This window comes from Plecotus auritus, assembly GCF_963455305.1.
Source record: "Plecotus auritus genome assembly, chromosome: 3".
Lineage (NCBI taxonomy): Eukaryota > Metazoa > Chordata > Mammalia > Chiroptera > Vespertilionidae > Plecotus > Plecotus auritus.
In genome coordinates this window covers 227,910,702-227,925,359 of record NC_137772.1, presented here as the reverse complement: position 1 = coordinate 227,925,359, position 14,658 = coordinate 227,910,702, and the positions used below count along the sequence as shown (strand labels likewise).

At 52.3% G+C, this 14,658-nt stretch overlaps 2 protein-coding genes across 2 annotated transcripts; both read right to left on the bottom strand.

The window, feature by feature from the left end:
* Positions 1-251: 251 nt before the first annotated feature.
* On the bottom strand, positions 252-2,084 carry LOC308244379 (kelch domain-containing protein 7B-like; the record flags this gene model as incomplete). Its single annotated transcript, XM_080660306.1, has 1 exon — positions 252-2,084. Exon 1 carries the CDS (start codon positions 1,992-1,994, stop codon positions 252-254), a length of 1,743 nt encoding a protein of 580 aa, XP_080516432.1. The 5' UTR covers positions 1,995-2,084.
* A 1,030-nt stretch (positions 2,085-3,114) lies between these two features.
* LOC308244350 (uncharacterized protein) lies at positions 3,115-4,649 on the bottom strand (the record flags this gene model as incomplete). The annotated part of the gene is made up of 2 exons (XM_080660277.1): positions 3,115-3,120; positions 3,864-4,649. 2 exons carry the CDS (start codon positions 4,647-4,649, stop codon positions 3,115-3,117), a joined length of 792 nt encoding a protein of 263 aa, XP_080516403.1.
* Between the last annotated feature and the right edge of the window lie 10,009 nt (positions 4,650-14,658).

The window sequence follows — 14,658 nt, the reverse complement described above, 5'->3', positions numbered from 1 at the left end:
CCTTTGCGCCCAGGAGGGTTCCTGAGAGCAAGCTGAGGCACTGGAGCAAGGACTCAATCATAAAAGCAGGAGGCACATGGGTGTGGTAGGGACTCCCCGCCACCAACCCCGGGTGCTGGGAGCCTGCCTCTTGCAGGAGGGGAAGGAGGGCCAGACACGAGGCTCCTTATAACAGAAAAGGAAAGTTGTCCCAGAAAGAAGAGCAGCCCCCTCCCCGGCCTCACCCGCCCCACAGCCTGGCCTGGCGCAGCTCAGAGGGAAGTCTGTAGCGGGTCCGAGTGGGGCAGAGTCAGGATGAATGGACAGAGGACCCCTTTACTCCCCAGGGGGAAAGGCTGCAGCTCCTTGGCCTGGAACTGGGCGGTCCCCTCGGAGACCGTGAAGGTGGCAGTGACCTGGTGGTTGAGGCAGTAGATGGTGTTGCCCAGCACCGTGCAGCGCAGCGGGACAGGGTCCGGCAGGGGCAGGGGGGCGGCCCGGCTCCACGAGCCCGTCACGGTGTTGTAGCGCATCACAGCGGCACCCACTCCCCGCAGCAGGTCAAAGCGGTACAGGAAGCCCCCCAGCGCCACCATGTCGCTGGAACGCCGGTGGCTGGCGCTGTAGGGGCACTCCTCCCACGCATCCTTCACCGGGCTGTACCGGAGCAGGCGGTAGAAGAGGTGGCCCCCGGTGACATAGATGTCCCCACGGCAGGCCACAGCCTCGTGAGCCACAGGGAAGGTGCCTGCGGGGAGGGGCGCCCGTGAGGTCCAGGTGTCTGTGCGGGGGTCGTAGCGCTCCATGCTGTACAAGCACTCGCCACCGATGGCGTAGAGCAGCCCGTCCAGGGCCACCAGTTTGAGCTGGGCACGGGCCTGCTGCATGGGCCGCACCTGGCTCCAGATGTTGGTCATAGGGTTGTAGCAGAAGACCTCATTGGAACAGATGGCCTTGGTGCCCGAGCCCCGGATGCCCCCTGCCAGGAACAAGTAGTTGTGCATGGTGCAGAGACCACAGCCCCGCAGCGGGGCCTCTTCTGGCACCTGGGTCAGGAGCCGCCAGGTGTTCTCTTGGGGGTTGAACACGTGCAGGTGCGATGGAGGAGGCAGGGGCGCAGTGCCTGTGGCAGGAGCCTCCTGCACTCGAGGGCCCCTTGTGAGCCCTGAGCGGCTCACCTGGTAGAGGCCGGGCAGCACGAGGACCCCCAGCACAGCCTGGCCCCTGCCAGTTCGAAGGCTCAGGATGCGCTCCCGGTCGGCCCCACTCAGCTGCCGGTAGAGGTTCGGGTCGCCCAGCACGTGCAGCAGATTGTCGCTCATCAAAGCATAGGTCTCCTGGGCCAGGACCGGCTGCCCGTGCTGCTGGGCAAAGGCCAGGACATCCAGGCAGCTGCCCAGGTCCAGCCGCCGCTGCAGAGCTGCTGCCACAGCCGGCTCCCGGGCAGGGGAGCTGGGCTTCCGGGGCCCCTCCACCACCCCCCAGGTCCCAGGCCTCTGCAGAAACACCATGAGTTTGCGGGCCTCTTTCTGCTCCTCTGTGAGGACCTCCCTGCTGCCTACAGGCCTGGGCCTCTTCCCTGGCGCCTCTCCTGGGGCCGCCTGGCTGACCTTCAGCTCAGAGCTCTTGGCTAGTTCACACATGCTGTGTTTCCGTGGCCTGGGGACAGGCTGTGGGTCCCGCCTGGCAGAGGGGGAGGGTGCAGGGCCAGGCTTCCTCTGCTCCGACAGCGGAGCTGGGGCCCTGGGCACCGCAGCCTCGTTAGCCTCAGAGCTTCTGTGCTGCGGCTGACTTCCTGCCTCAGCCAGGCCCCCTGTGCCTGCCCCTGTGGCCACCCCAGCTGGGGAGTCATGCCTGTCCTTGAGACTAGGGATGGCCCCTTCCGGGAGAGAACCAGACTCCCTGTTCTCCGAGGCTGTGGAAGTGCTGGGCTCTCCAGGGCTCTCCGGAGCTGCCCTTAGGGCTGTCCCTTGGGGCCTCTCTTGCCTGGGGAAGGGGTGACTCCTAAGAACCATTGAAATAAGGTTTCCCCAGCTAGTTGAGATCTGCCCCTCCTGGTTGCCCTTGCGAAGAGTCACACTAGGCTCCCGACTTGCAGGCCTTGACTTACTTGTGGGGACTGGGACTGAGGCTGAGGTTGGGGCAGGGGCTTGGGCTTGGGCAGGGATTGGGGCTTGGGCTGGGGTTGCAGCTGGGGCAGGGGCTGGGGCAGGGGTTGGGGCTGGGGCTGGGGTTGCAGCTGGGGCAGGGGCTGGGGCTGGGGTTGCAGCTGGGGCAGGGGCTGGGGTTGGGGCTGGGGCTGGGGTTGCAGCTGGGGCAGGGGCTGGGGCTGGGGTTGCAGCTGGGGCAGGGGCTGGGGCTGGGGTTGCAGCTGGGACTGGAGATGCAGCTGGGGCAGCGGCTGGAGCTACTGCTGTGGCTGCAGCTGGGGCTGGGGGTGCGGCTGGGGCTGGGGCTGTAGCTGGGACTGGGGCAGGGGATGCAGCTGGGGCTGGGGCAGGGGTTGTAGCTGGGCCTGGGACTGGGGATGTGGCTGGGGCTGTAGCTGGGCCTGGGGCTGGGGATGTGGCTGGGGCTGGGGATGTGGCTGGGGCTGGGGATGCGGCTGGGGCTGGGGATGTGGCTGGGGCTGGGGATGTGGCTGGGGATGTGGCTGGGGCTGGGAATGTGGCTGGGGCTGGGGATATAGCTGGGGCTGGGGATGCGGCTGGGGCTGGGGATGTGGCTGGGGCTGGGGATATGGCTGGGGCTGGGGCTGGGGATGCGGCTGGGGCTGTAGCTGGGCCTGGGGGGGCTGGGGATGCGGCTGGGGCTGGGGATGTGGCTGGGGCTATAGCTGGGCCTGGGGCTGGGGCTGGGGATGTGGCTGGGGCTGGGGATGTGGCTGGGCCTGGGGCTGGGGCAGGGGTTGCAGCTGGGGCTGGGGCAGTGGCTGTAGCTGGGCCTAGGGCTTGGGATGCGGCTGGGGCTGGGGCTGGGGCTGGGGCTGTAGCTGGGACTGGGGCAGGAGATGCAGCTGGGCCTGGGGCTGGGGGTGCAGCTGGGGCTGGGGCAGGGGATGCAGCTGGGGCTGGGGTAGGGGCTGAGATGGGTGCTGACACTGCTCTGAGATTTTCATCCTTGGCAGGACCCTGGTCAACTCTGAGGGGCAAAGAGTGTGAAGGAGAGGAGATCGGAAGAGTCAGGGCTGCAGGTAAGAGACCTCGGTTGGGATGTGCTTCGGTCAGGGAAGCTGAGGGTGAGAGGGGCCTAGGCATGAGTAGGGGGGCTGTGGCTGAGGGATGCGGGGAGGGGGTACAAACGAGGCCGTCTGTGGCTGGCTTCCCTGTGTCCAGACAGACAGCCACCTGTCCACTGCTCGGCTCCCCCTGGCCTTGCCCGGATCCTCTTCCTTTTCCGACACTGCGGGCCCCTTGCTTTTCTGTCCTGCCTGAATCTGAGCGGAAGAAAGAGTGGTCTCCAGAGCCGTTCACCCCAGCCTTTCCCATAGTGCAGATCACTGTGGTCCCCTCTTGAGACAAGAGTGGGTGTCCCCACTGCTGCCCCTCTGGCCGTGGTCCTATGAAGCCTGGGGTCTGGCTGAAGCTCTCCGTGACAAGGACCTCCCTCTTTGCCCAAGGCCAGCCTTCCACAGAGGCTGGGGACCCCTGAGGCCCCCTGGGAGCCCAGGGCCCAGCCTCCCTGCTCTCACCAGCTTTGGTCCCTGAATCCAGAGCTAAAACTTGGTCTGGCTGGGGGCTGCTTTTCCCACACCCCCTCTCTGAGCCATCTGTCAGGCGTCCAGTCTGCACCGAGTCTGGTGGGGGCAGCTCATGGCGGTGAAGGGGCCTCTGGGCACCTGCAGAGAAGGTGCTGGCTGCATCCACAGCATCCCATACACTCACCACCGCTCCCAGGCGCAGGGGGTCCAGCTTTGGGAGGCGCCGGGTTCTCTCTCCAGCGCTGTCATCCACCTGCCACCGCCGGCTGCCTGACCGTCTCCCCAGTGAGCCAGGTGGCCCCGCTCCATGTTTCCGTTCCACTGTGTGGATCGGGGCCTGGTGAGATGGTGCCTTGGCTGGGATGCCTCCTGCCCCCGTCTGCACCTCCACATCTCTGTCCAGACTTGGAGGAGTGAAGTGTATGAGGAGAGGGGCAGGCGTCCCCCCTGCTTTGCTCCTACCCAGGAGGGCAGCACCTGGCCCGGGCTGCTGCTTTCCTGCACCTCGGGAGACTTCAGAGGTGGCATTGCCATGCTGCTGTCCCAAGGCCCCTCCACTGGCCGCCTCGCTGGGTGCCTTGGGTGGAGCTGCGGCCGTGGCAGTCAGGTCTTCACTTCCGTGGGGCCGGTGGTCCTGGGCACTTGCTGTAGCTGGAGTCCCCTGGCTAGGTCCTGGAGGCTCTGGCTTCCCCTGCCCAGAGCTGTGTCCCTCGATGCCACCACTGACCTTGGACTTTGGGGTCAGGGCTGGCCCAGCTCCTCCTGCCTGAGAAGGCTGGGCTCGGGGGCCAGTGGACGCTGGTCCTGCTGCCTCCTGGTCCTGCCCAGAGCCAAACCAGTGCAGGGCCAGGGCCGTGGCAGCCACGACAGCCAGCGCCAACAGGGTGAGCACAGCACTATCCCAGTCATCGTCCCCGTCCCCGTCCCAGCCCCAGCCGGGGCCACCGGGTTCTGAGGCGCCCTGGATCATGGTGCCGGCCGCCTGGGAACAGGCTGGAAGCTGTGTGTGTCTCCAAAGCCAGTCCTCCACTCAGGCTGGGGCTGCCCTCCTTGAAGATGGCATCAGTGGTGTGCCCCGCCCAGTTAAGGTGGACCTGGACTGGGGAGGGGTGGCTCTCTGTGCCTGTACCTGGGCTTAGGGGCCTGTCAGCAGGGCCCAGCTGGAGATACCAGGAGACAATTAACAATACCTCCAGGGGCCTCTCCAGGCCCCCCACCCAGCTCCAGCCCCCATGTTCCAGAAGCTCCAATGGCAAGCAGCGTACCTCCATACAGTTCCAGCATCCCAGCCAGCCTGCTTCTGCCTCATAGACCCTTGTGCCCCCAAACCCATCCCACACGCCAGTGTCCCTCCTCTGAGCCTGGGTCCAGCCTCAGGGGGCTCTAGCAGGGAACAGTTACCCATAGGGAGATGTTATCTGTAGTTTTAGCAACACGATGCAGCCCTGATAAAATTACCAGAAACTCGAGAAGACGATTCCACTGGAGGCCAGTGGGGGATGGGTGGGGGTGGGGCCACAGCCCTGGTGCCAAGCCACAGGCTGGTCTCAGACCGAGGAGGGAGGGTGTGGGTCCTGACACCAAGCACCACCCAGCACAGAGAAGGCTGAGGCTGCTCCAGAGGGGCAGCCTCCGACCCCTGCACTTCAAGGTGCACAGAGGGGGCTGGCACTGTTCTCTCCCAGGAGACTTCGGGGCTCGGGGAGGCCCCTCACCCTCTCCTCTACCAGCCTCGGGACTTTCTCTTGCCTGAGTTCAACAGACATGGAACAGTTTTCAAAAGCAATTTTCTAAGTTGTCAAGAGAAAAAAAAAATGATTTAAATAAAGAAAATCCAGAAGTTGTATTTCCCTTTATTTGGCCTGAATTATTCAGCCCACATGGCCCTTCTAGGCTCCCTGGGCTGCCCTCTGCACCGCCAGTGTCTGACTGCCCAGGTGCTGCTCTCCCCAGGCCCTGGAGAGCCCTGAGGCGAGGCTGATGCAACTCGTTACCTACTCCCGTCTTCCAGCCCGAGGTCCCCCAGAAACCTTCCTCCCGCCTGGGTGCTCCCTCAGCCTGACACCTGGGTGTCCTGTCTCAATCCTCAACCTTCCCTTGTCCTGGCTGAATCACTCCACTCCCACCTTCAGCATTGGGACTCAGGCCCCTCCCAGGCCGGCAGGCAGAGGCTCCGGTGCGGCAGGCAACTTGCCTCCCCTCTGGGCCTGGTTTCTCAGGGAAAGAGCTTTGCCTCCTCCATCTGCATCTCACTTAAGCTGATCTCAGGAGTAAATCTTGAGACAGGTGCCAGGTGGGGCCCAGACATGAAAAAGGGACTGAAGTCCCTGGTACAGAGCAGGGCCCCCCACAACATGTATTTGTTCCTTCTTCTGGGACATGGGACTTCTCCCTGGCATCAAAGAGGTGGCCAAGATGCGTCCCTGGCACCCAGCCTGGGCTCTGCTGAGCCTCAGGTATCTCACCCATCAGGTTGCCTCACAGCTCCCCCGAGCATATTAGATGTCAGCAAGAGGGTGGAAGGTGGGCCATGCCTTAAGGTGGACCTCAGGTTGGGGGCAGGCTTTCTGGACACTGCCCTTATTCTCTGTCCTGTTTCCAGGCCCTACTTCTTGGTTCAGTTAGGGATCCGAAGCCCTGGAGAGGATGTAGATGACATCCTTACATGCACCCATCAGGCACCTCCACCCAGCTTCTTAAGACCCGTCACAGGTCTGAGCTGCAGGCTGCTCCAGAGAACAGGAGAGATGTCCACCAAGTGACACCTTCAGACGCCGAGGTGGGGAGGAACCGGGCACAGGAAGTCATCGCTACCAACTTCGCAAGGTGCTGAGGACCACGATGGGTCCTGGAGACACACCAGTGACCAAGGAAGGGTCTAGTCCCATTCCCTGTGGAAAGAAAACACCTCCCTCTGTCCAATCCAGATCGAGGGCAAAACGGGGCCCTGTGTGGAGAGACTGTTGGGAGGGTGGGGACATGCTCGCTCCCTAACTTCCCAGAGAGAGTGAGAACGCACTGTCTGGAGGAGACACGTTCAGAAGCACACGTGATCCCTCCACACACCGTGAACCCTAGCAGTTACTCTAGTTGTGCGATGACAGCATGGATGTCACAAATGACCATCAAGGTGGAAATGAAAATCAAAATGGGTCCCTGGAAGGTCCCTTGGGCCAAGAGCTCCTTTTCCAACTGCCAGTCAATACAAGGAATAAGGAGGGAATCGGGCCTATGTACTGGGAGCTTCCGTTTCCTCAGAGCTGACACAAGCAGTACAAGAATGGAGACAGTCCCCCCTACCAGCAACCATCGCCACCCATATGCCACGGGCGGGGCGGGGAAGGACATCCACACGTGAGCTGGGCCATTGGAGCGCCCACAAGAGCCCACCACACCTGGTCCTCAAGCCTGAGCAAGCCAGACGGTGCCCCAGCCACCAGTGACCTTTCCCATTTAGTGGAGGAAAAGCATAGTGAAATGGAGACATAATTCCAAGATTAATACAATGGACAGCTAATGTACACAAGAAGGTGGAGAGCAGCAAACCCTATCAACTATAAGGTTTCTCTGCTACTGGAATTTTTTTAAAGCAACAAAAATATTGTATAATCAGCTGGTGTGGCTCAGTTGGTTGGAGCGTCATCCCGTACACCAAAAGGTGGTGGGTTCGATTCCTAGTCAGTGAGGATTAACCATAAAAAAATAAAAGAATGAAGGCAAAATAAAAATATTTTCAGACAAATAGCATCTCCACTAAAGGAAATTGTAAACCATCTATGTGTTTCAGGCACAAAGAAAATCAGACCAGATCAAAGAGCTGAGAATGCCAGAAGGAAAGAAAAGCAACAACAAAAAGTGGTACGTTGATCTAAATGAACATTGACTTTAGCAAAAAGGAAAAAGACACAAATAACTAAAATCAGAAATGAAAGTGGGAACATTACTACTGACATTACAGAAAGAAAAGTATTGTAAGAGAATGCTATGAACAGTTACATCCCAGTGAATTAGATAACCGAGATGAAACCGAAATGTTCACAAACTAGCCAGACACAAACCACCAAAATAGACTCATAAGAAATAGAAAATCTCACCCTGGCCAGTTTGGCTCAGTGGATAGAGCATCGGCCTGCTGACTGAAGAGTCCCGGATTTGATTCTGGTCAAGGGCACATGCCCAGGTTGTGGGCTTGATCCCCAGTGGGGAGCATGCAGGAGGCAGCCAATCAGTGATTCTCTCTCATCATTGATGTTTCTATCCATCTCTTTCCCTCTCCCTCTCTAAAATCAATAAAAATATATTTTAAAAAAAGAAATTCTTCTATATAAAGAAACAGAAAATCTCAACAGACCTATAACAAGTAAAGAGATTGAATCAGTAATCTAAAACCTTCCAACAGAGAAAAGCCCAGGACCAGATAGCTTCACTGGTGAATTCTACCAAACTTTGAAGAGTAATCCTTGCCCTAGCCAGTTTGGCACCGTGGAAAGAGCATTGGCCTGTGGACTGAAGGGTCCAAGGTTTGATTCTGGTCAAGGGCATGTACCTCGGTTGCAGGCTCGATCCCCAATCCTGATCAGGGCATGTGCAAAAGCAGCCAGTCTATATGTCTCTCTCACATAGATATTTCTCTCTGTGTGTCTCTCTCTCCCACTGTCTCTAAAAGTCAATGGAAAAATGTTCTCAGGTGAATATTTAAAAAAAAAGGAGAAGAATCTTTAACATCAATCCTTCTGAAACTCTTCCCTAAAATTGAAGAGGCAGGAACACTTCCTAATTCATTCCATAATGTTAGCATTATACTGATACCAAAGCCAGATAAATACATCACAGAAAAAGAAAATTACAGACTAGTACCCCTTATGAATACAGATGCAAAAATCCTCAACAAAATAGTACCAAATTGAATCCAATGCCATATTAAGAGTGTTACACATCATAACCAAATGGAACTTATCCCAAGAATGCAAGGGGGGATTCAATGTAAGAAAATCAATCAATGGGGCATATTGATTAGAATACATTAAGTTTAGACTACATTAATGAACTAGAGGACATTAATAGAACAAAGGGAAAAAACACGATCATCTCAATTGACACAGAAAGTACAAAGATTATTCTTTAAATCCAGTACCTGTTCATGAAGAAAACACTCAGAAAACTACTAGTAAGAATCAAAGGGAACTTTGACGTGATAAAGGGTATTTGAGAAAATCCCACGGTTAACATATTCAATGGTGAAAGACGGAAAATGTTCCATCCCTTAAGGACAGAAACAAGGAAAGAGTGCCTGCTTTCATTGCTGCCATTTAACACTGTACTGAAATCCTAGTCAGAGCTATTAGTGAAGAAAAAGAAAGAAAAAGGCATCCAGATTTGAAAGGAAGAGGTAAAACTATCTCAATTTACAAATGACATGATCTTATACTAGAAAATCTCAAAGAACCAAAAAGAAAGCAACTTGAGCTAATGAACAATTTCAGCAAAATTGCAAAATACAATATCAACACACAAAAATCAGTTGTGTTGCTAAACACCCGCAACAAACAATCTGAAAAGAAAGCAATTCCACTTACAATACATTTAAAAGAATTAAATACTTGGGAATAAATCTAACCAAAAAGCCGAAAACTAAAAAAAAAAATTGCTGAAATTAAAGCGGACCTAAATAAGTGGAAAGACATCCTGTGTTCGTTGATTGGAAGACAATATTGTTAAGATGTCAATACTGCCCACAGTGACCTACAGATTCGATGGAACCGCTATCAAAATTCCAACAGCCATTTTTGCAGAAATGGCAAAGCCCATCCTCAAATTTATATGGAATTGAAAGAGGCCCTGAATAGCCAAAGCAATTATGACAAGGAACAAAGTTGGAAGACACACTTCCTAATTTCAGAACTTACTACAAAGCTATAGTATTCAAAGCAGTGTGGTAGACATATAGATGAATACAATAGAACTGAAAGTCCAGAAATAAACTCATGTGTCTCTAAGCCAATTGATTTTTTAAAATATTTTTATTTCAGAGAGGAAGGGAGAGGGAGAGAGAGATAGAAACATCGGTGATGAGAGAGAATCATTGATCAGCTGCCTCCTGCATGCCCACACTAGGAATTGAACCTGCAACCGGGCATGTTCCCTGACCAGGAATCGAACCGTGACTGCCTGGTTCACAGGTCGATGCTCAACCACTGAGCCACACCAGCCGGGCTAGCCATTTGATTTTTTACAATGGTGTCAAGACCATTCATTGGAGAGTAATAGTCTCATCAGTAAAGGTGCTGGGACAGCCGGATATTCACACGCAAAAGAATGAAGTTGGATCCCTACCTTACACTGTATACATAAATTAACTCACATGGATCAACATTCTAAATATAAAAGCTAAGACCATAAAACTCTTAGAAGAAAACACAGGAGTAAATTTCATTATCTTGGATTTTGCAATGGATTCTTAGATATGATACCAATAAAAATGAGCAACAAAAGAAAAAAATAGAAAAACCTCAACAAAATGTAAAGCTTTTGTGCATCAAAGGATATGATTTTTAAAAGTGACAACTTGCAGCCAAAACCGGTTTGGCTCAGTGGATAGAGCGTCGGCCTGCGGACTGAAGGGTCCCAGGTTCGATTCCGGTCGGGGGCACGTACCTTGGTTGCGGGCACATCCCCAGTAGGAGGTGTGCAGGAGGCAGCTGATCGATGTTTCTCTCTCATCGATGTTTCTAACTCTCTATCCCTCTCCCTTCCTCTCTGTAAAATATCAATAAAATATATTTTAAAAAAAAAAAGTGACAACTTGCAGAATGGGAGAAAATGTTTTCAAATCATATATCTGATAAGGGTCTGATACAGAATGTATGAAGAACTCCTAACACCTCAACAACAAAAACACATAACCCACATATTTTAATGGGCAAAGATCTTGATTAGGCATTTCTCAAAAGAAAATATATAGATGACTAGTAAGCATATGAAAAGATGCTTAACATCATTAGTCATTGGGGAAATGCAAATCTAAACCATAACAATGTACCACTTCACCTCCACTAAGATGGCTATAAATTAAAAAGAGTAAATAAAACTGTTGGCAAGCTCTAGTTGATTTGGCTCAGTGGATAGAGCGTCAGCCTGCAGACTGAAGGGTCCCGGGTTCGATTCCAGTCAAGGGCATATGCTAGGGTTGCAGGCTTGATCCCCAGTAGTGGGTGTGCAGGAGGCAGCCAATCAATGATTCTCTCTTATCATTGATGTTTCTATCTATCTCCCTTCCTCTCTGAAATAAAAAAATATATTCTTAAAAAAAGTGTTGGCAAGACAGTGGAGAAACTTGAACTCTCACATACTGCTGGAGGGAATGTAAAATGGTTCAGCCACTGTGTCTTCATAAAGCTAAACATAAAACTATCATGTGACCCAGCAATTTAAGGCATATATCTAAAAGAATTAAAGACAAGTACTCAAATGTGTATACGTACACACGTTCACAGCTCTGCTCATTCACAATAGTCAAAAAGAAGAAACAGCCCAAATGTCCATCCAAGAAGAAACAGCCCAAATGTCCATCCACAGGTGGAAAAACAAATTGTGGCATGTACATAAATTGAAGCAGCCATAGAAAGGAAGGAAATTCTGGCACATGCTACATCTATTCACCTTGAACACAACATACTAAGTGCAATAAGCCAGACAGAGAATGATTTCACTTAAATGAGGACTTAGAGTAGTCAAATTCAGAGATAGGAAGTAGATTAGAGATTATCCGGGACTGGGAGGAGAGAAGGACTTATTGTTTAATGGGTACAGAGTTTATGTTGGGGATGATGAAAAAATTTTGGATATGGATAGTGGTGATGGATACACAGCATTGTGAATGTATTTAGCGCCACTGAATTGTGGCCTTACAAATGGTTAAAATGACAAATATTACCACACAGTCCTCAAACTGTCATTATTCTGCATCATAGGCCAGTCATAGATGTTCTAACAGAACCATGTAAGGTCCCAACAGCGAGGGGGACCAGGAGCACTGATTACCAAAGGGACTTGAGATATCTTATTTTTCCAAGAATCAAGAAATGCATTAAAGAACTTTCAGGCCTGGGAACAGCCCTCAGGAGTGTGTTCACTGAGAGCTAAGGTGTGCATACGAGAGTCCCGGCAACAGGACACTGACCTCAGTCAAGGCCTGCTGTCTCTCCGCAGACTGGCTCTGTCCAGATGAGTCTGTTTGCAGTTAAGTCACCTAAACCAGGACGGAATGTCTAGACTCATGTCTAAACAATTTAGAAATTAAGAATCATTAGGTTGGCATCAACAACCAATCCTATATAATAAATAGGTAATATGCAAATTGACCATCACGCCCTCACAAAGATGGCTGCCTACAACCAGGCCGGCAAGGGGGTTAGTGAGGGACGACCAAACGACTGAACAGCAGGCTGTGTGGGGTGACCAGGCTGGCAGGGGGGCTGTGAGGGATGACCAGGCCGCAGGGGGGGGGCAGTTGGGGGCGACCAGGCTGGCAGAGGGACAGTTAGGAGTGACCAGGCCGACAGGGAGATGGCAGTTGGGACAACCTGGCCGACAGCGCGGGGGGAGGGCAGTTAGGGGTGACCAGGCTGGCAGGGGGGGGCAGTTAGGGGTGACCCGGCAGGCAGGCAGGTGAGTCATTAGGAGCCAGCAGTCCAGGATTGTGAGGATGTCCGACTGCTGGGTTAGGCCCTGGGATTGGGCCTAAACAGGCAGTTGGACATCCCCCGAGGGGTCCCGGATTGGAGAGAGTGCAGGCTGGGCTGAGGGGACAACCCCCCACCCCCGTGCATGAATTTCGTGCACCGGGCCTCTAGTATTTAATAAATAAGCAAAGCAAGAAATAACAGTTGTGAAAACAAAACCGAGTGTTTTATTTAGAAGTATTTGGTACCAGAGTGGGAGGAGGAGGCGGCCTCCCGTAATACTGATGATAATGTTGAAGGTAGAAGTCATACACACCATATGTATTTGTTTTAAATTTTGTGAAAAGTAAGAACAGCCCTAGTTGGTTTGGCTCAGTGGATAGAGTGTTGGCCTGCGGACTGAAGGGTCCCAGGTTCGATTCCAGTCAAGGGCACATGCCCAGGTTGCAGGCTTGATCCCCATTAGGGGGTGTGCGGGAGGCAGCCGTTTAATGATTCTCTATCATTATTGATAGCTCTCTCACGCTCTCTCCCTCCTTCCTCTCTGAAATCAATAAAAATATATATTTTTATTTTTTTAATGTATTTTATTGATTTTTACAGAGAGGAAGGGAGAGGGATAGAGAGTTAGAAACATCGATGAGAGAGACACATCGACCAGCTGCCTCCTGCACACCCCCCACTGGGGATGTGCCCGCAACCAAGGTACATGCCCTTGACCGGAATCGAACCTGGAACCCTTCAGTCCGCAGGCTGATGCTCTATCCACTGAGCCAAACCGGTCAGAGCAAATATATATTTTTTAAAAGTAAGAACAAAGTAAATCAAAAGAAAAATATCTCTTCCTTGCCACACATTACAAAATATTTCCCCGATGATAAACCTTGAAAGTAGACAAACTGTACCTTCAGTGGGAAGAGGAGGGGAGGGGCTAGGTGGCGCAGTGTATACAGAGCGCCCTCTGGTGGTAGCTGCTATGCATACCGTCCTCCGAAAGAACATCTCGAGGTTACGGAAGGGGCCACAGAAATCTCTCTCAAAGGATGTAATCTGAGCGGATGTAAACTTGTAAGTAGCTATTTTAAAACTGTATTATAGGCCCGGCCTGTGTGTCTCAATGGTCAGCGTCGACCCATGAACCAAGAGGTCACCCGTTCGATTCCAGTTTGATGTGGATGACTCTCAGCAGCATAACATCGAAATGGTTCAACCACTCTGAAAAGTTTGGCAGTTTCTTCAAACACAAACAAACATAGTTACCATCCACCCAGCAATAGTCCTGGCATTTATCCCAGAGAACTGAAATGTCTACACAAACACCTGTACAAAAATGCTCATAGTTTCATTTTTAATAGCCAAGCTATTTTTTAAAATTAATAACGATAAGAATGTTGTGTATCGAAAACTACAGGTATAACTAAAACCATATTTCGGGAGAACCCATGACCATAGTTTTATTTTATTTTTTTTTAGTTAAGTGTTTGGGTGTGTGTTTTTTTAATATGTTTTTATTGATTTTATTACTATTATATTTTAATCCTCACTGGAGGATATTTTTCCATTGATTTTTAGAGATGAGTGGGAGAGGGAAAGATGGAGAGAAACAGTGATGTGAGAGAAACACATTGATTGGTTGCCTCCTGCACAGGCCAGGGCTGGGGCCAGGGAGGAGCCTGCAACCGGGATACATGCCCTTGACTGGAATCAAACCCGGACCCTTCAGTCCCCAGGCTGACCCTCTATCCATTGAGCCAAACCTAGGACTCATGACCATAGTTTTAAATGTCCTTATAATTAAATAAAGACTGAAAAGTAAATTGACTAAGCCTTGGGTTCCTAGGAAATCAAAGCTGAGGCAGAAACTGAGCACTGCTTTATGAAGGTGTGGCCCCAGGGAGCGGGGTAGGGAGGGCGCCACTACTGGGCACTGAGCGTGCTGACTGCTCCTCAAGGGATCGGCCTCCAAGAGGCCAAATAAATTCATCATTTCTCAGGATTGTCCTTCCGGGGAAGAATCAATCCAATCAAAGCTCTTCCCCTTGGCCCTGGCCAGGTAGCTCAGATGGTTAGAGAGCATTGTCCCAATATGCCACGGTTCACTCTCCGGTCAGGGCACAAACCAGAAGCAACCATGTATGCACCAGTGAATGCATGCATAAGGGAAACAGTAAATCAGTGTTTCTCTCTCATCCATAAATACTTTTTTAAAAGGTCTTCCCCATGGAGTGTGAATTTCCTGCATTTCCAGGCTGCCCTGAGGTGGGGAGCAAGGTGCAGCTGCATAGTCACCACAGTCCA